Source organism: Sciurus vulgaris (assembly GCF_902686455.1).
Source record: "Sciurus vulgaris genome assembly, chromosome: 12".
Taxonomy (NCBI): Eukaryota; Metazoa; Chordata; class Mammalia; order Rodentia; family Sciuridae; genus Sciurus; species Sciurus vulgaris.
The window spans coordinates 110,390,633-110,412,288 of record NC_136473.1 but is presented as its reverse complement, the minus strand read 5'-3'; the positions used below and the strand labels follow the sequence as shown (position 1 = coordinate 110,412,288).

At 39.7% G+C, this 21,656-nt stretch overlaps 1 protein-coding gene across 5 annotated transcripts in view; it reads right to left on the bottom strand.

The window, feature by feature from the left end:
* NME7 (NME/NM23 family member 7) overlaps positions 1-21,608 on the bottom strand; it is a 201,046-nt gene extending 179,438 nt beyond the window's left edge. For 2 of the 5 annotated variants that reach the window (XM_079106072.1, XM_079106073.1), the window contains exon 1: positions 4,934-5,188. In XM_079106072.1, the coding sequence (XP_078962198.1) occupies positions 4,934-4,951 (18 nt within the window). In that variant the 5' untranslated portion in view covers positions 4,952-5,188. Of the gene's footprint in view, positions 1-4,933; positions 5,189-21,277 lie in introns of those variants that run through there. The other 3 variants (XM_079106075.1, XM_079106076.1, XM_079106074.1) reach the window with 3 other exon arrangements.
* Positions 21,609-21,656: the final 48 nt, after the last annotated feature.

Sequence of the window (21,656 nt, the reverse complement as noted above, 5' to 3'; positions counted from 1 at the left end):
ATTCTCATAGAAAATTGGAGCAAAAAAGAAGCCCTCCTTCTGAAATTACTTACCTGAAATACGATCTAATAACAGAACCAAGATGACATTTCACTGAAATTAGCAGTTATATTCTAACCAACAATATCGGTTCTGTAGAACTAATAAAGTAACTACCAATTATATATTATTTGAATATTCATTTATATATATTATTTGAATCTATAAGTCATAACTCAATGCCACTTAGAAGCTCTGATTTCTTTCATCAAGCAATGAAGTCCATGGTACAATTTTTTTTAATAAAAAATGAAAATTGCTGCAGGCTAAGTTAGCATATTTCTCCTTATATTTTCCCATTTGCCCAATAACTGAGAATGAATCTCTGCAACATCTCTCACTTCACATGGCATGTCACAATTCAGTCATCTTCTACAAATACGAGTTCAAATCTTTGTTGAACTTTTAAAATACCCAGTACTCTTCATGACTAGACAGCAGTAAACAAGATCCATGTACTTTTATTACTTAATACAAAGAAACATTAAAGGTCTAAACAACTATTAGTTTATCTTAGTCTAGTCCTCTACCATTAATCCTCTTACTCTTCTAAATATTGAAGTGTTTAATTTTGATACAAACTGTCTTTAATTGAATCCTTTATTTATTGTGCAAAAGCTATGAAAAAGGAACAGAAGGAGAAAGAGAAAATGTGTCTCAGAGGTTTACCAAAATAAAAACCATTCACTCAGGACATAGTGGGCCTTCTAACTAACTGGATTTGACTCAGTATCATGCATAGGTCAAAAACTCAGGTTTGCTGTGTTCCAAGGTAGCTGTCTGACCTCTGGCAAATTACTTAACCTTTCTAGACCTCAACTACTCTTACAGGGCTATTAGGATTAAATGAGTAAGCTAATTAATACTGTGCTTAGCATATGGAAAACCTGCTCAATAAATAGTGGGTGCTATTAGAGAGCAAGTGGGGGGGGGGAGTAGGAGTATTCGTAGTTGCAGTACTAGTAGTAGTAGTAGTAGTAGTAGTAAAGTAGCAGAGGCGCTGGTGTACTAGTGACAAGGAGTACTTTCTGATTTCCATTTGTGAAAATGTATGTCTTTATACCCATTTTTTACACAAGACTACCATTTAAAATGAAACATCAGCAAAAGAAAGTCCTTAGAATACATACTGTTACTTGAGAAGGGAAAGAAAAAAAATGAAGGCACTAGTCCTTATCCATTAACACATCCTAGGAAGGACTGGATGGCTCATTCTGGATGATGAGTTAAATGAGTGCAGGCAAAGACTCTAAAATGACAGTAAATACCTATTCTCTTTGGTTTTCCTAGTAACAAGCCAAAAAGGAATCACGCCTCAGTCTTGAACACTGCTGAAATAAAGTTTTAATATGTTCCAGACTCAGATCAATGACATACCATATATCCTCTCTCTATAGTACTTCTAAACTCTCAGTTCCTTCATACATTTTCTTGTCAAAGCACAATTCAAATTGTAGCCCCTCAATAAAATTGCCCAGGAGTCTCCCAGATTAAAGACGTTTTATTCAGTGCTCTGAAATCCTCCTGCATTGACCTGAGCCTTTGGAGGCATATTTATAGTTGTTCCTATACATAGCTTACCTTTTATGACAGTATAAAAAACAAGAGCCATTCATCTTTATATCCCCCAAAGTGCCTTCCAATACTTGGCACTTAGTCAATATCTGTTCAACATTCAATCTTAGATTCATCTAAGAACTAATTCCAGGTGAAAACTGCTTACACAACACCCAACACAAGCTATTTCAGTATGATTTTTACATGTCTATTTTATTTGTTGCCAAAAGATTTTTAAATTATAGGGTTTTGTTATTTCAGTATCTTACCATTATGCTTACACTTCTTAAAAACTTTAACTTGCACATCTACTAATTTAGGATTTGACAGAACTGCTTGTTTCAAGTTGTTTTAATATGTATCAGAAAAATCATACATGTTTTTATACAAACACCGGGGGTGGGGCAGAGAAGAGGAGCTCCTGTGTGCCACAGAGACCGCAACTGACTTCTCCTTTCTGATTGTGACTAAAATTTTAACCTTGGATTTCCTGCTTCAATAATGTAATAATGAGCCTGTAACAAATGCTGATGGTGCGGGTCCCCTTCACTTGGGAGAATCTTCAGTGACTGTACAGACGAATCGATAAGCACTGGAATAAGCATCTTCCTAGACTTGGCCCTGGGTCTTGGGAGGGAGGAAGAGCATGTACACGGGTAAAAATAACAATCCTGATCTGCATGGGCTTTGCACACATTCCAAAGGGACAAATGAAGACCAATATGCACAAAACAACAGCAAAAATACAACATAAAAATGGAGATGGGCTGTGTGATCCACAAGTATGGGCATTTGAAGAAAAGGAATCTACAGGATCATCAGGGGGAAAGTGACAAAAAAGCAGACTGGAAATAAGCATGGGTGTTACTGAAAATCCAAGAGGATGGAGTTCACTAGAAACATAGCATGTTTGGTAAAAGGTAATTTTTAAAACAAAGTGGAAGTAGTGAATCCCTGAGTCAGTGAACATTCTAAGTAAAGAAACTGATAATGAAGCTAATAGTTAAATAATATTCACCTTAATATGGAAATAGCTCTTAAGGGCAGAGAACATACACCCAGGGTCTAGAAAAGTAACTGGCAAACTAGTGTTCAATAAATGTTGTCCAATATTATAAATGGATAGATGGGTGGGAGAAGTCTAAAAGGAGGAGACTAGCTGTTTTAATACAGTCATAAAAGAAATGACAGTAAGAACAATGGATAAAAGAGGCTTTTTAAGTAAGCAATAATAAGCCAATGACAGGGAAAAGATGTAGGTAGGAAAGATAGAGATTGATTAAAGATGTTTTCCAGGTTTCAAGTCAAAGTGAGTGAGAGAATAGAGGATCTTTTCATAGGTGAAAATGATATTATATACAGTTAGCTTTTGAAGTCACAATTCCTCATGTTTGGTCCTGTATGAAGGCAAAAGTTCTAATAAATTTATAGTAACAGTGGGGACTCTCATACTAAAATTTGAGAACAAATTTTAAAAGAACAACAGTAATTATTAGAAAGTAAAAAGTATTAAACTTCACAAAAACTAGCAATTTCATGAAAAATTCCCTAAATGAAATATTTTCCAAAAGGCATAATAACTCTTAGTAGTAGAAGGTGTAGTGTAACATCTAACATTTACTGAGACTTTATTATGTACCATAAACATAACCCAATAGGTTATTATTTCCTAAAATAAGAAACTGAGGCAAAAGCAGGTTAAGTACCCACACCAACTGCCAGAACCAGGACTTCAACCCGTCAAACTAAAAGACCTTTTTTTTTTAATACCAATAGTCTCTGAAGTAGTGGATCCCCCCAGGAGGCAGGAAGAAAATCTCAATCTTTATATATCTAATTTTTATCTTAGCCTATTATTTTCTATTATTATATATGGTTTACAATGTATGTAGTATTAATATAGTTGTATACAAATTATAACTAAATACATATTTGTGGGGGTAGGAGAAATGGAAAGACATTCTAATAGGAATAGGAGACTAAAATAGTTGAGAGATTGAGTCATACAATAGCCTCCTGTCCACCTGTGTCACTATAAGTGCTCAATGTCAGCTTCATCCTGTGTAGTTCAAACTCAGATCACATCTGATCAGGTTCTCCTTGCATGCTCTCACTCATTCCAAAAGCAGTCATCAACTGCTTATCTTGTGCCTAGTTCTGGGTAGATTCTGTGAATTCTAGAAGCAATCCCCAACTTTAAGAGGTCAGTAACATAGAGCCCAACATGTAAATCTCATTACAATCCAATATTACAAGAAAAGTAATGGTGTTGGCCAAGAGCTAGTATTGGGCACTTGCTACATGCTAAACTCTACTGTGAACACTTAAGTATTTTATCTAAACCACATCATGGGAGAGATGGTATAATAATGGAGGTCAGATAAGTTAAAAAACTTTCCCAAAGCCAGGCATAGTGGTACACACATGTAATTCCAGCAACTCAGAAGGCTGAGGCAGGAGGATCACAAGTTTGAGGTCAATTGCAGCAATTTGGTGAGCTAGGCCTTAAGCAACTTAGCAAAACTCTATCTCAAAATGAAATATAAAAAAGGCCTGGGAATGTGGTTCAGTGGTAAACGACCTCTCAGTTAAATCCTTAATACCAAAAAAATAGAAAGAAAAACTTGTCCAAGAGGACACAGCTTAAAAAACAGAGGTGAATCCTCGCAGTTTGATCCTAGATCTCAAGTTCTTAACCACTTTGCTTAAAAGCAGTGAAAGGGGCATCTAAGGGTAGTAGGGCTAAGCTGCCTACATATATACCCAGCACTATTTACTAGACCTGCAGAACTGGAGACCAAGTCCTTTCAACTAAATCTTCTATGAAAGCAAATTAGATCTTAAAAAGTGAAGACAACAATAAAAATCAGGCCATAGTTGCCAAACTTGCAATCCTAACAATGCACTGATCAATGTATACTGCATTTTATAATACTCTATTTTAGGAAAAATTACTTCACAATAGGCAACAAAACATTTTTGCTCATACATACCTGCTCCTTTGCATAAATCATACTAAAATGGATTTATATAATACATTATGGGAAAATTCTTTAACTAGAAATCTGATTTTTCAAATTTGTATGTTTAAGAATCAGTAACTGGGGGGGCTCGGGATATAGCTCAGTTGGTAGAATGCTTGCCTTGCAAGCACAAGGCCCTGGGTTCAATCCCCAGCACCCCCCCAAAAAAAAAATCAGTAACTGGTCTCGACCAACTTTAAGTCAATTATCTGCTTCTGTGTAAATTTGTAGATATTCTGAAGTTAACTATGTAGACAATAAAGGTCACAATTCACCAGGTTTCTAAAATTTAGTTGGAGTCTCCATGTACTTACAATCACCCTGGATGACATACAGCTGTAACAGAAATCTGTGGCATCTGAGAACCTGCCGAGACTCAAGCCAGCTGCTTCCAGTAAGGGCGAGTGAAAAGTGGTTTCCAAAGAACAAACTTATTTTGTCTTGAGTATTCCGAGAATATAGTGAATCATTAAAAATGTATTTCCAGACACAGTAGGCAACTAAGCATAGCAATTCCTACTGAGATGCCGCTGTGATAAGTACAATAGAAATGAAAATAGAACCACCAAAAGGTTTATATTTTCCCAATACCACAGGCTAGATTTTAAGCAATAACTTGTTTTATTCTTATCCTTTACAAGGAGTCTTTCTCTAGGGCTTTTTATCAAAGACCAAGTATTTTCCTACATTGAATTGTGTCAAATATTAACTTTCCCTTAGTGTGGCTAGAACCAGTTTTGAGCCTGGTTAGATTGCTGTCAGGCAGTAACTTCTTCCTCCTAATTGTACAAGTGCAAAGCGAATGGAAGGGGAGCTCAGGTAACACAGTTCTTCAGGTGGAGAGTCTCACTTGCCAACTACAGCTTAGCATTTCTCAGTAACAAAGACAAAAGAGGAAAGGGCAGGTGAATTATTAAACTTAGCTAATTATCCTATTTCACTTAAATTCTTTAAGAACTAAGTCAAAATTAGGCCTAGGTTCTACCCCAGCACTGATGGTGGTGGTGGTAGGGGGGACCCTCAAACTTGCAATCATTTTTAACCTTAAAAATATATATAGTTTAAGGACAATGCCTTCTCCCATTTAGAAAAATTTTGTTGAACATGAGACTTCCACATATTTCCAAGATATTTTCTTTTTTAAAATGCCACATCTTACAATGAACTGTCGCTTGTCTTTACAAAAAGGAACTGATGCTGCAATAAAGAGAATAACTCATGTGTTTTCCAAACTGACACTTGGGAATGCACTTTCAACTTCCTGCTGAATTTAAGAGTGAAAAAATGCCAAAACAACTATTTCCATAGTATGCTTGTAAATCAGGAAACTAACCAAAGAAGATGGAATCATTTGGACATGGCTCCCTGGCTGCCAAGCGGCACAGCTGGCCTACTGGTCCCTGCAGAGCAGCAGCAGCAGAGAGGAGGAGTGGCAGCAAGCACAGGCAAGCAGGGCTGGACCCCACCATGCAGGTGCAGCGAGCCTGAGACCTGGGAGCCACGGTGTGTGGACCTGTCACCCTTACTGGAGCACACAGCCCCCCATTAAGAATTGTGGAATCAAGTTTCATCTCAAAACTTGTTTCACTGTCATCACCTTCATTACAAGACTGACCCTGGTTACCTCCCTTTAAACTATATTCACCACAGCCATCAGCACAGACAACATTCAATACTCATTTTTTCCCTATAGCATTTAACAACTTCAAATATCAGGTATGTTATATATGCTGTTTTTATTTCATATATATATATATATATATATATATATATATATATATATAAACATACATACATCTCCCAGTAGAATGTATTGTTTAAGGACACATCTGAAGGGACTAGGTATATACATGGCATAGAGATGTCATTGAATATTTGTTAAATGAGTAAATTTTAAAAGCAAAATTTATCCACCAGTTATCAAATGAAAAAGGTGGTCATGCCTTAAAGATGAATTCATTCATTCATTCATGCCTTTTTGCCAGGCACACAGCAGACTCTTAGGATAACCAAAACAGATGAGCCTCTGTTGACATGAAGCTTATTACTAATTCTCTCTGCTCAAAGAATGTAGAAAAAACAGAATCTCAGAATAATAAGGGTTACAAAGGCAATATGATAAATAAACATGTTAATAATTAGGTCCAGAAAGCTAGGGAATCCTCCTTCAACGAGATTGGATAATCAAGCCTATCTCCAAGAGATGTTAGAGACGCCAGTCATGCAGAAATCTGGGAGAAAAATACCCCAGGCAGAAAAAATGTATAAAAAGTTTAATGGGGGAGATGGAGTTTGGTGAGTTCAAGAAACAACAAGGCCAGTATGACCTGAAGATGGAGTAAGAAGGGGAGAGAGAGAGGGAAGCGTGTGGCCTCCACTGTGGAGGTTCTAAACCTATACTGCTATAGGTGCACCCTGAAATGTTCTCTCTCATACTTCTTTTTCCATCTACGAAAAGAACCAATGGCAAGGCTAACCATTGTCATTGCTAAGAAATTTGAGAAGACTGTTTTTAAGCTCTCCTTTTGTGCAAACAGAAAAAACATGCCTTCCTCAGAACATTTTATTTCCACTGGTTAGAAAAATATGAAATGAGCAAATCTATGGTCACTCCTAGTTGTACAAAGCTTTGTTTTTCAGCCACTGATGAAATTAATCAGGTTTCAAACAGCCTTTGTAGAAGATGTAGAACATTTGTGAATTCTCTTCACCTGCTAGTAATTTACTAGGTGTCAGAATACTAAAAACAATTGTTTTTTTAAATGCTAATGTATATAGTTTGTAGTGGCCCTAGTTGCAGAGAGAAGGGTACTTCTATGTAAAGCAGACTGGTTCCTTTTTTTCTCTATTTCATACACCAAATGCTGTAGATGCTAAATGTACATGTGAACTTGAATGCATTACAAATTATTACTATTCAGCATTAGCTACAATTTGCTGATTCCATTAGCATTATCCTCAAGAGAAAAGGAACGAGTAAGTACTTTTTGAATATTTGTCCTTGGAGAAAATACTGTGTTCATGGTCAACTGACGCAAATTCAAGAGGTTATAAGTATGAATGTACCTCTGTAACAGTGATCAAAGCCATGTCTACATGTGTGAGAAGTCAGTCCTCTGAAGAGGACTTATTAGGGTAGTCTTATTAGGGTAGTCTTTTCTACTTATTAGGGTAGTGTTTTCTACTCTGTGCAGTGCGTTTGCCTATATTATCCCATGTGACACCGTATTTTTATTTAGTAGCCTACTGTTTGAGTCTTTTGATTAGTTCAAGGATACTGTGGTGCAGAAACAGATTTCAAATGTTATTTTCAAGTTTAATTCCAAAGGCCAATCTTCATCATTTAGATTACTATTTTCCAATACGTGAGAGGAAAAGGTGTGTCTTTGACTTTATGAGAAATAATCTGATACTGTGCACTTCTGTGATATCTAGATGAATGATATCTGTCACATCAATGTGATTAAAATTAATATGCAACTAATAAAATTCATACAGGATCTGTCTCTAAAGAATGTGTCCCATGATGAAGGAGCGCCACCTAACGTTCAATGTGGATGTCAAAATATCCCGGCTAGGGTCTGGGATCGTGGCTCAGTGGTAGAGAGCACTTGTTTCTCACGTGTGGGTTGGATCCTCAGCACTACATAAAATGAATAAAATAAAGGTATTATTTTATTGTAGGTGTCCATCTACAACTAAATTTTTTTTTAAATATCCTGGCTACACAGCCATTTTACAAACATTCCAGTCTTGTAATTATATATTAAATCAGATTAATTTTGCAAAGTCTTTAGCCAAGTAGCACAATAAGAATCATACCTTTTTAAAAAGTTTTATATCATTCATATCCTCTAGAAATCGATGTTTTCAAAAACAAGGGAGTTAAAGCTCTGTCTAGATCTACACAAACATAGAAGAGAACTACACCTAAGAAATTTAAAACATTTAAGCATCTTGATCCCAATTACAGTAGACCAGAAAGAATGCAAGCTTCTAGGCTAAAGAAGTTCAAATCCAGGTCTAGCAGTATAACCTTGGTGTTTTTAAAAACCAAGATTATTTCCTTACATGAAGAAAACGTGTAGTACGTTATTACACACTCAGTATTTAATAGATAATAATTATTAAGAAAAATAGCTTTCCTGATCTGGTTTATAAGCTAATAAGTTTCTTTTTAGTTTTAACATATCCCCCTCCATTACAGCAGCTTAAACATTTGAATGAAAAGATGGCATTTAGCAGGTCAACAATTTCATTTCTCTCTAATCCTCTGTTTAGAGAAAACCTAATTTGAACTCTTTCTTGATCATTTCCTCCAGTCAGCCCCAAGTAAGTTTAAAGCCTTGCTTTTTAGTCACTGATGAAATTAATCAGGTTTCAAGCACCTCTCATAGATGAGGGACATTTGCCGAATCTCTTCACCTGCTTTCTAACAGGCAATTTTTTATGTAATTTCTAGTAATTACATAAAAGCATTCTAAACTACTGAAAACAATGATTTTTAAAATGCTATCAAATTATTTTAAGACTATCTTCCTTGTGACATTTTTAAAAGTTTAATATGTTGTGTGTGTATGTATCACGTGTGTTGTGTTTAAAAGGAACCTTTACTCTTCTTTAACTTTTAGATGAATTTCATCAAGCTCCTTGCAAATTCTCCAAAATTCTCTTTTGATTTAAGCTTCTTTTCAGGTTACAGATTTTTTGTTTGTATTTATAAGAATTTAGGGTAGTCTTTGAAGCAAAGTATTACTGAGGGTCTCCAAGAGCAGCTTATGATACACAGGAAAATAGGGAGCAAACCCTCCTCTGAAGGAGTCCTCTCCTCCATACATTGCTGAGCCCCCACTCATGTTTAGCACTTCAAATGTAACCCAGTATTCCTGTGATGCATGCCTTGATCTATGTGTGAAGAGTACTGAAAGGTAAGAGGAAAGTCAAAAGGCCATTACTAGTTTTAAAGTGAAAACGCTAGCGAAAGAGTGGCCATGTTATTTTAGAAACCATTCTCCCTTTGAATGTAAAACTTAAATTTTTTAATTACAAAAATATTCAGATATCTAAGAAACACAAATATTCACCTTTAAAATTTTGGTTATATGCAGTAAAATTCAATACGTTACTTTAAAACCAAGATGAGTGACTTAAACGATAGAATTATACTTGCCACTAGGTGGAGAAAGTTTTAGTTTTTCCACAGTCATATTTCTGAACCTCCATAAGGAGAAACAGACTGGGTTTGAATGGCCTCACTGTACTTTCACAATTAAATTACTGAATAACAAAATCTCAAGACTACCAGCAATAAAAGTAAAAGTTTCCAAATAATTCATTTAAGCTGAGTAAAAATTCATGGGTCTCAAATGCCAATGTCTACTAAGTACACATCAGGCATCTTTAGCTGCTCTGTTCCCCAAAAGTGTATAAGAGATACTGAAAATTGAACTATGTGTGCCATCTTCCCTCCTCCCCTACCTTTTCCCTGGTTTTGTAGTGCTTTCATTATAAAAATAAATCCATAAGAGAAATTGAGGAAAATGAAATTTAATAAATAAAAATTAATTTTTCCATAGTCACAAAATTTGTTAATAATACTACTAACCTCAGATATTTATTTCTGAGGCTTGTTTTGGATTTTAATGTCCTTCCATTTTCCTCATAACTTCTCATTAGTTAGAAATATAGTTAATAGGAAAACAGCATATTTTATATGTATAGTACATTACAGTTTATAAATTACTTTCATATGCATTAACTTATTTGATCCTCACATAAATGCCTTAAAGATAATCTGAACAAAAAGTATTATTCTGTTTTTATGGAGGAAAAAATGACTGTCCAGGAAGATTGCATGATGCACAGCTCACAAATGCTGCAGCAGAACTAGGATAAAAACTGAAAATTTAGATTACTAGCTCTACACAAGTTCCTTCATGCCACAACAGGCTGCTCTTTTAAACAGGCAGACAAGAGAGGACTACATGTCACCTGTGAATAACATTTAAAGAAAGGCAGCTTTAGCTTCTTCATTATATATAGACAATAAACTTTTCATTTTAATAATTTATGAGGGAAATGTGATAGAGAGTATTTACAGGTCTTTCATCAATACAGCATACAGCAATTTAACATTTTCTCAATATTCTGGGAAGGGTGGCATTTTATTTAAAGTTCAAATCTATTGTTAGACATCTGAATAGGACATATAGAAATACCAGTTTAGTTTTCAGCAGAAGCTGATAGCATAGCACACTACTAGCAGAGTATCATCTTTTAAAAACTTCAGTTGTTTGACAAATATCAAATCCTTGGAAAGGCACATGGCCCCCCACCTAGCTGTTACCTAATTCATACTAAGGAAATGATTACGGACATGTATAAAAACATGCTATTTATGGTATTAACAGGAATAATCAATAAATTGGTTAAAATGAGAGTAAATGAAAGAAATGTAAGTAAATGAAATTTTACTTCTTAAAATTAATCTGGAAAAATGTACAAGATATATTAAGTGGGAAAGGGTACTACCACTCTGTTACACCTGAAGACTTTTTTTTTTTTCCCCCAATTTTATTTTGAAGCAGGGTTTCTCACTAAGATGCCCAAGCTGGTTTTGAACTTGGGATCTGTTGGGACTAATGACACGTTAACTAACTCAGGCTGACTCCTTACTCCCTGGCAAGTGAGCAAGATCAAGGCCTCAAAGGCGGTTTCAATAGTTAATCATGATGAATCGGACCACCGTCAGGGATTGGTTAACAATAATTCTGCGAACGTGATCAGCTCGTGCTTGCCATATAGTCTTATGGGACTTTTGCCTGCGTGAACCCCCGGGCCTTGCTGACCTTTAAGCTGATTGGTTCCCACCTAGCCCCCACCCTACATAAAAGCTGTGTGATTTCCTCAATAAACGAGTTCCTGCTATGACGGGTCTCCCTGACGCTTGATTGTCCTCCGCCTGGAGGGCTGGGAGCGGGCGGTCAGTCAGCCTTACCTATCCCGGTCTGACCTTGTTGGGGAGTGTCCCCTTCTCTTGCCGCTGGTCGAGAAGAGCAAGGGGGCTTAAGACCCCAACATCTGGCGCCCAACGTCGGGCCCCTCAAGGCTGAACCGCAGCCAAAGCGAAGAGGCAGTTTCGAAACCGAAAGTACCGGCAGATCAGGCCAGGCGAGTTCCGAGGTAGGGCATCCCCGAAAAGATGGGGCAAACACACACCACACATGGTGACCCTGCGCTCTCAGCTCTTAGACTCATGCTGAAGAGCAGGGGCCTTGAGTGGTCTGATACACAGGCGGAAAAAGCCTGGGACACCTTTACTCGGGTGGCCTCTTGGCTTCCCGCCGCTAATCTTTTTGACCGGTCCACATGGGATCGTGTAAAACAACTTGTTAAGAAGAGGGAAATCAATTTAGGGGAGGGTCCCCCATTGGGAATCTGCCCTACATTATCTGCCCTTAAGGCCTGCTTCTCTCCAGGACCTCCCAAAGGGAGCTCTAAGTTTCTCCCCAAAGAGCCGCCACCTAAAGAACCGCCGGCTCCTCCCATTACATCTCCTTCCAGAAACTTGCCACATAGTAAACAACGTTGGGAGACCTTTAATGAGGAGCCCAATCCATCTCCATCCGCTCCTCCCGAGGTTGAGGAACCACGAGGGCAGCCAGCCTCTACACGTAGAGAGGGCCCACTACCACCCCGGGGAGGCTCATTGCTGCTATCTTGTATTCTGGGGCCACATCAGACTCCAATGAAAGCCCTCACCCTCCTCCTTCCGGATGGCAGGAAATCTTCCCAGCAGCCATTTTATGATACTGGGGGAGAACGCACTGACTCTACCCTCCCCCCTCCCTGTATGGCCTTCCCGGTAAATGCTAATCCAGGGGGTAACCGGCCTGCTACAAGGTACCCATGGGAGGCACAAGATTTAAAGGAACTAAAGAAAGCTGTTTCAGAGGATGGGCCCAATTCCCCTTGGGCTGAAACCATCCTCCAGGGCCTCGCCCACCAGCAGTGCACCACTCAGGATTGGAAGAACCTAACTAAAACTGTCCTTCCTGGTCCTTTATACTTAAAGTGGTGTGCCTTTTTTAATGAAGAATGTCATGCTCAGGCTGAACGGAACCAGGCCGCTAACCCTCCCGTCCGGTTACTTATGGGATGCTCTCGGGGTCCATTGACCAATTCTCTACTGGCCTCTTACAGGCTGCCATCCCAGCCCCATATCAAGAACAAGTAAGAGCCCTAGGGTTGGCGGCATGGAAAAAGCTAGAGGAGGGCCCCTCAGAACCCCCCATAACAGGAATTACCCAGAAGGCAACTGAAAACCTAGCAACCTTCATTGAAAGGGTAGAAAGAAGCCTTCAGAGAAAATTTCCTCCAGGGCCCCTAAGAGATCAATTTGTTAAAATGTTAGTTTGGGAAGGAATGACTACCGATCACAAATTGGCCTGTGCAGGGATGAAAGATCGCTCCATGGGAAGGTGGATAGTGGCTACCAAAGATATTGGCACGCAAGCGCATCAGTCTCAATCCTTGGTTGCAGCCCTACAGGCCCAAACTGCCTCCCTTGCTGAGGCTCTCACGGCAGCCTTGTCACCAGTCGGAGCTAAGGGCAAAGGAGTATGTTATGGCTGCAGGCAACCAGGCCACTTCAAGAGGGATTGCCCCACTGGTCGGGTGTATTCTGAGGCTCTGCCCGGACGCTCTAGGGGTTCAGCTCAAAGTCCGGCCAGTTCAGCTCAAAGGCTGGCCACCCCCAAAACGCCTTGCCCAAGATGCAGAAAGGGATTCCATTGGCAAAAGGATTGCAAATCTAAATTCAACATTGAGGGAAAACCTTTAAACTAATCAGGGGGCACCCTCCAGCCCTGTCACACAAAGGAGGTTTCTCCCCCAATAGCCCCCCTAAGGCACACTGGACTGCTCCCATTGTCCCCGGGGTCAGGCCAAAAATGGACATTTTTATAGCAGGAAAGAAATTCCGCTGTCTCATCAACACTGGAGCAGATAGGACTGTGTTAAGGAGGAAGTTCCACCTCAATGGAGGTTGATTCCTGGCCCCCAGTTGCTTGGGGTAGGAGGTAATACTAAATCAGAAGAGACCAAAGATTGGCTCAAATGGCGGGATGTGGATGGTGCCCAGGGAGACGTGCGCCCCCTTGTGGCCTCAGGTCTTACTGCAAATTTACTAGGACAGGATATCTTAGGGGAAGCAGAGGTCTATATAACAACTGATCACAAGGCAGTGTATGATGACCTTGAGCAAGAGGAATATGAACAACAATTTAATCTATCTGGCCCTTTTAGCAATTACAGAGGAGACCCTCTTTTTGAGGCATCTAGGCAGAAGGTCCCAGCTCCCTGGGTAAAGCCTCACCCCCAATCCTAAGGGCCACTGTTCCAATAACGCCAGCCATCCAATGGCTCCCAGGTCCCCCAATATGGGTGGAACAGTGGCCATTACCCCAAAATAAGCTTCAACATTTAAGAAATATTGTACAAGAACAACTAACCTTAGGTCAAAAAATCAGCCTTTAACTGCCTTCCAACAACACTGGGCCAATCAGGTGCCTTACCTGAAAGTTGAAGTTGAATGGAAAGATCCATTAACTGGATGCTAGCGTGGTCCTGATCCACTAATAAGTGCTGGCAGAGGTTTTGGATGTGTATTCTCAATTGGAGAACCAAACCCTATCTGGGTGCCCGCCAGGAACCTCAAATACCATCAACCAGAACAATATAATTCACCCAAGAGCACACCCTCTTGAGGTATGTTTACCGCAAGTATTCTAAAATCCCTCCTCCTCCTCCAACTTCCACTCAGCTGTTTCTGCTTCCATTCCCCAGGCCACGAGGTCCCATATATACCAGTGTGGAGGGAGTAACCAGCCCAACCATCAGTGGCATGTCCTAGTAAGGAGTATGATATAGTAGCCCCAGTCCCCACGAGTATTGGGAGATAATTGTTTCACAGTTTTCTGCATCCAAACCTGAATTGATTACTAACCAGGAATAAGGGTTAAAATGCCCTAGGCATCAAGTTTCTGCTAGAACATTTTGGCCCCTTTCAGATCCAAATCTCAGTCAAGGCTTACATTGAAATGTAAATAGAGTAAGCCTGAAGGCTCACTAGGAGACCGGTCTCAAACCCAAGAAAAAAAAAAAAGAGCAAAAAGAGTCTTACTTGAACTCCAGCAAAAGTAAATGTTATGGTGCTTTACTAAAGTATTTAACGGCCGTATCATTTTTCCAGGACTCGTTTTTTTTGAATTCTACATTTTTTTTGAGCTCATGATTTTTTTTGATCAGTTCTATTTTTTTTTTTAATTCAACTAGAGTTTTTGAACATCTGTTACATTGCAATGGAGATTCACCTATAAAGTATCAAGGCCTTTGATTTTGTGTTATGTGGATGTGCTGTCTGGTGTCATGTTTTGTCTGTATCAAAACTGAGCGCTCCTAAAATTAAAATTTAAAAATGGATCCAAATACTTTTAATTCACGTGATTTAAAAAGGTTCAATTTACTTTCCTCCAACAAGAAAAACCTGGCAAATACTGTTCAGGACACTTGTCTGATATCTTGGTTTTTACAAAATAAGTGAATTAGTTGACATGCATGGGATTACTCAAATGTGTTTGTAGAGAAAATTGTTTTGTGTCATCACTAAACTAAAAACAAGGTTACTAAGAGTTATGTCCTAACAGGTATAATTCTATGTACAAAGGGTTCTAAAGGTTTCAACTGTGTTTCAATTAGAGTACTATAAATAACAAAATATTTAATCTTATTAAAATGGAGTAATTTATATAAATTAAGAAATTTCATAAGAGTTGTTTCAGAATGTGAACAAAAACGGGTCAACAGGAAAAAAAATAAAAGGTTCTAGATATGGAAATATATTTAGTGAAAAACAAAATGTTTCTGGGTAAGAAAGTGCTTATGTGATAAAATACATGAGGGTCTAAATAAGTGCTAAGAAAGTCTGTAAAGGGCAAGTTTCAATAAGTTTCCATGTAACTAAGTTGGTTGTATGTATGTGACACAGTTAAAGTTATTTAAGGTTTTTTCCTAAGGTGAAATATTAATGTTCTGATATAAACCAAAGTTTAATCTATATGGTAAAATGACAAGGATTTCTTAGAAACACTAATTTACTCTTAACTTTGTGTCTATTAAGTTTTATTCTTTAGAACAATTAGTCTTAAAAATTGGGGTATACAATTATGGTTAAACAACTCTTAGAGTATTGTACTATGTTACAGAGTCTAAATTTTTCTTTTAAAAAAAAACTAAATTTGGTAAGATAAAAATGTCAAGGTAATTGTGAAATGGTCACTAGTTGTATATTAAAATGTGTTCATATTTTCCAGGTATACAAGTTTTTAAAGCAGGGAATTTATCAAGCTGCTATTCTCCAAACTAAACTTGTCTGTAATAGTAATTTTAAACTTAAAAAGAGTAAATTTTATTGGGGATTTATTTCTATCATTTAATGTTCTATTATAGGACCTGTCATCAATAGGGTATATGTAAAATTTGTTAAATGTATTTCTGAAGGTTATTGAGAGCCTGATTTGTTTAAAGGTTAAACATAAAAACATTTTGTCACTTTGCCACACAAAAGGAAAGTTAAAAGCTCTCTCAGCATTTCTTTAGTTCATGTTTAGATACAATGTTAAATTGTGTTAACTAATGTTCATATAAACTCAGGAGTCAATATATGTAAACTTCTTAAAATGACATTTAAGAATGTAATGCACAGTAGCAAAATGGGACAACAGTGATTGAGATTGGAGTCTCTGACCTCATGACTTTGGACAGTGGACTTCTTTGAGAGCTACACAGAGCTCCTAACATTGCACTTTGCAGGTCTACCATCTTAGATCTACAGGCTCAACTTGATTCCTTGGCTGCTGTTGTCCTGCAAGATCGTCGTGGTTTGGATCTGCTAATGGCGAAGGAAGGAAGGTTTTGCCTGTTCCTTGGTGAGAAGTGCTGTTTCTACACCAACTGCTCTGGCATTGTACAAGATAAAATCAAAAACCTACAAGAAGATCTGGAACATCATAGAAACGAGCTCCACTCTAATTTCCTCTGGACTGGGTTACATGGGTGGCTCCCCTACCTCCTCCCGCTTATGGGACTGCTAATCACCATTATCCTTGCATAATCAATAGACTTATCCATTTACTGAAAAGCTAGGCTAAGTCTGTGCAGCTCATGGTGGTCCGACAGCTTTATACTGCCCTTCATAATGACTGGGAGCCCTATAGGATCATGGATCACTCGTATCAGGACACTGGGGTCTAAGTGTCTCTCCCTTAAGCCCTGCTCCTCCTGAGGGTCCCGCCTGAAGTGCTAAGGTGGTAGTCAATGACGGGTAAGATTCATGGGGAGCTCATACCGACCTAAGACAGGAAATGAGGGCTAGAGTCTCATTGTCCAATGACGGGTAAGGATGTTGCTCTGCCGTGGACAACCTAAGACAGGCACACCTTCGAGTAACGTGGACCCCCAAACTGCTAGGGTGATGGTCCACAACGGGTAAGACCCTTCCAGGGGCAACCTGAGACACACCCTTAATATAAAACAAAAAAGGGGGATATGTTGGGACTAATGACACGTTAACTAACTCAGGCTGACTCCTTACTCCCTGGCAAGTGAGCAAGATCAAGGCCTCAAAGGCGGTTTCAATAGTTAATCATGATGAATCAGACCACCATCAGGGATTGGTTAACAATAGTTCCGCAAACGTGATCAGCTCATGCTTGCCATATAGTCTTATGGGACTTTTGCCTCTGTGAACACCCCATGCCTTGCTGACCTTTAAGCTGATTGGTTCCCGCCTAGCCCCCACCCTACATAAAAGCTGTGTGGCCTTACCTATCCCGGTCTGACCTTGTTGGGGAGTGTCCCCTTCTCTTGCCGCTGGTCGAGAAGAGCAAGGGGGCTTAAGACCCCAACAGGGATCCTCCTGCTTGAGCCTCCAAGGCAGCTAGGATTATAGGCACATACCAGCACACCCAGCAAGCTCCTTTATTATCACGGACATCTCAGCTTAAAAACTGCCTCCGAGAGGACCCTCCCTGACCAAGTACCCAAAGCTACTTGTTCTTGGCACCAGCCACTGTGGCATTACTTGGTTTAATTACAGTGCTTATCACTATATGAAGGGCCCTTCTTCATTTATTTATTCACATAGTTTTTTCTCCCCAGCTAATGAAAAAAGGAATATGAAATGTTATATCACCAAGGAAACTTCCCATGACCACCCCAGGCTAAGTCAGATCACCCTATATTATTAATTTCCACCTCCCCTTGTAATTTTTCTTTTGCAACTCAACTTACACTTGTAATTTATTTTCCAGTATCTGTTCCTCACTATAAACTCCATGAGATATGGACCACTGTGTGGTGTCTTACTAATCCGTGTATAGCCACCAATACCTAGATACACTCAATGCTCTTTTAAACTGAGGAATAATTGGTGAATGAGAAAGGAAGAATGAGGTACAAAAGGCAGAAAAAGGAAAGAAAAAAAAAAGCTACCTGTGATGAAAATTAAGGCACTATAATCATCATATACTCTTCAGTTTTACAAAGACCACTGATTCTACTAAAGAATATGACAGACTTGAGACTTTATTCTTAATAAACACATAGGGAAATTAATTTTTTAAGTTTCAATTTTGTAATTTAAGCTGTATGCTTTCTGATTCAGTTTCAATAAATATGAAACTTTAGAACTGCAATTCTTTCCAATTAATAGTTCCAAGTACCAGAAGTATTCAGTTTATGGATGGAAAAGAAAAGAGTTGCTGAAGACAAAAACAAGAATGCTATTTAGAAAGAATTTTATAAATAGTATTGGAATCTGAAAAAAAGATTCATGGAATAAAATCCTGTTCTTTATTTAATAATCATGAAACTGTCTTTGGTAACTGTTAAAACAGCTTCGAGACATTTGTACTTCAAAGGTTAATTTTTGTGGAACATGGCTGGTAATCTTTAAAGTCCTTTATACTAATTCATGTGAGATAACAGTATTCAAATAAATGCCAAATTTTAGAGACTACATAACAGTCTTTGTTAGTCTAATGGGTCTTAGAATTACCTTCTTTATTCTATTTAAGCATAAAAAATTGAGGACTCCAATACTAGTGATTCTAACTTTAGACATTCCTTATATTACATAATATATATATAAAAGGCATATTAAACTACAGTTGCCTGTCTCTGTTTCACAAGACAAAGGAGGTTTTAGAATTTGTGACCAGAACCTAAATCTAATGCTGGAAGCCACAGGTGTAACAAAACAAGCAGGCTGAAGCTTATCATGTAATAAAATTACAGTGGCCGGAAGCCACACCAGCAGAGCAGGAAACCTCCATGGCAGGAGTTTACAGGGAGACCATGAGCCTTGGCTACAAAACATATGCCCTTGGCGAGGCTGCACGCAGGGGAGGACAGCTCTGTTCTCTTCTCAAAAGGTCCACACTTTCTCATAAAGGACTGATAGCAAATGATGTAGAAGAGAGATCTGGACGCAGAAAGACACTTGAAAATGTTACTCGAGCCAATTTTAGGCTTTCATTAAATTCAAAGTTTTTTCTGTCACACAATAAGAGCACCAACACTTGGTAAAAACAGGAATAAGGTGAATCTGCGGGCCTCAAGGTTTCAACTCTTTTGCCTTTTAAAGTATATCTTATTCAAGATAAACTTGACTGTATCTTGAATTTCATGAATTGTGATCCACAGTAAGAAATATCTTTTACATTATAACCCAGTAGACACGCCATATGTGTACAATTTAATACAAAAGTTCATTAAAGTTACCCATACTACAGAGCAACGCATACGCGGTTTCCACTTTGTCAGTTTCTTGTTTTGCTTCATTTTTTGTTTTTCTTGTTTTCACATTACTGGAGTTGAACCCGTGGGTACCCTAACACTGAGCTACAGCCCCGATCTTTATTATTTTATTTTATTTTGAGACAGGACTCCCTAAATTGCCCCACTGGCTTCACACTTGAAACCCTCCTGCGTCCCAAGAGGCTGGGACTGCACGTGTGCCACCATTCTCACTTACATATATTTTATTTATGTATGTATTCCTTTATCTGTGGTGCTGGGGATTGAACCCGGAACCTTGTGCATGCTTGACAAGAACTCTGCCACTAAGTTATACCCCAAACCTTGATCATTCTGATTTCCGGTTTCAATTATAGCATACTGGATTCATGAACTAATTTGGTGATAATAGGAGCAACCCGAAGGAAAATTAAAGTTTGAATTGTACTAAGTTTGAGGGGCCTTTAAGTTGCCCACATGTAAATACCCAGGAAGCATTAGAGTTAGGCCATAGGTCTGAGGTGAAAACAAACTTGGTAGTGAAATCACAAGTATCAATAGAATTCATGGGTGTGAACAAAAATCAGACAAAGAACACGTATGCACTAAGAAATTAAATGGCATTAGAAAAGACAAAGCCAGTTGAAAATAAAGGAGATAAATAATCATGACCCTCAATTGTCACAGAGAGGCTAACTTGGAGGATTACTGGATTTGGCACTTAAAAGGTCATTAGAAACATAAAAAAGAGCAATGGCATGGAAGTGATCTGAAAGGAAGCCAGGCAATCGGCTTCTGAAGATGAAAAGGACAGGGCAGAAGTTGGCACAAGTAAAAATACTATGCCTTCAAGCAGTTTACTGATAGATTGATGAGAGGACTGGGCAAAAACTGAATCAACATAGGACGGCGGACATGCTTTTGTTTCATTCAATCCTCATGAAATGTATGACTTGAGCATCTAGAAGAAGGGGCTGTGGAGGAAGAGACTTAAAGCACAGGAAAGATAAAGACAACTGGAAGCAAAATATTTTGGAATAGAAGGCAGCAAAGGAGATCCAGAGCGAAGATGGGCCATCTTCCAACACCTCCTCTAAACTAGAAATATAAGCCTAAAGAATGGGTAAAAATATTGATCCGTGTGTAGGAGAGGCCCCGGGCTGAAGAAATTGCCTACTGGATTCTGTCATCTGCTTTAAAAAAGCAGAAAAGAGGTGGGGTCGGGGTTTGTAAAGTGAAGAATGGGAAAGGTCTCTGCGGTCACCGGGCGGGGGCAGACGGGTCAACGAAAGGGCCTGCTGAGCTCCAACGGGAGGGCGGAGGTGGGTCTGTTGCTAAATGCAGACACACACACCCACGACAGCGGCCGACTTGCTGTCCTCCAGTGCCGCATCCTCGGTGCCTAAAATGCGTGATGATCAAGTGACAACCGAACCCCGCCTACTCGGCGAACAGCGCTCACTAAAAACGCTCACCCCGTTCCCCGTCATTCTCAGGAGCTTCCCCAACGATCCCGGGACGCACCTGGAAGGGCGGGCTGACTACCTGAGAGCCCGGCACGTGCACCCGGGCTGCGGCCCTGCTCGGCGGGGAGCCCGCCACCGCGGCGCGAGCGGACCGCCGACCGTCAGAGTCACGCACGCCCATCGCGCGCTCGGCCTGCACACGCGGCCGCGGGCGGCTCGCTCGGGTGCCTCCCCTCGCCCTTCACGGAGCGCCGCGGTCCTCGAGCGGCTGGGCAGGGCCGCGGGGGATGGAGAAACGCGACCCCGGAGCCATTCTTCTGGCCTCCCCGCACTCACCATGGCTTCAGGATCTCAGCACCGGGAACCGGCCGGGGCGACAGGAAAACAGCATCACCACGGCCGCCAGCCGGTTACTCCGGCGACAGAGCCCCGCCCACCCGGACCCCGCGCAGGACGCCCCCTCGCCGCTCCCTCTCCAGTCGCGGCGGGGACCTCAGCTCCGCCCATGCAGCCGGCAGGCCTGCCCCTTCAGGTGTCGCCGGAGCAACGGACGCGCCTTCTACCTTCCTCCTTTCGCACTTCCGTTCGATTGACAGATGACCCGGAAGTTCAGGAGAATAAGAGGCTAGAATCCAAATATTGCTTTTTTTTTTTTTAATATACTCGCGCCCACTTCTCGCATTCTGAGCGTTACACTGTATTTTCAGTGTTCCTA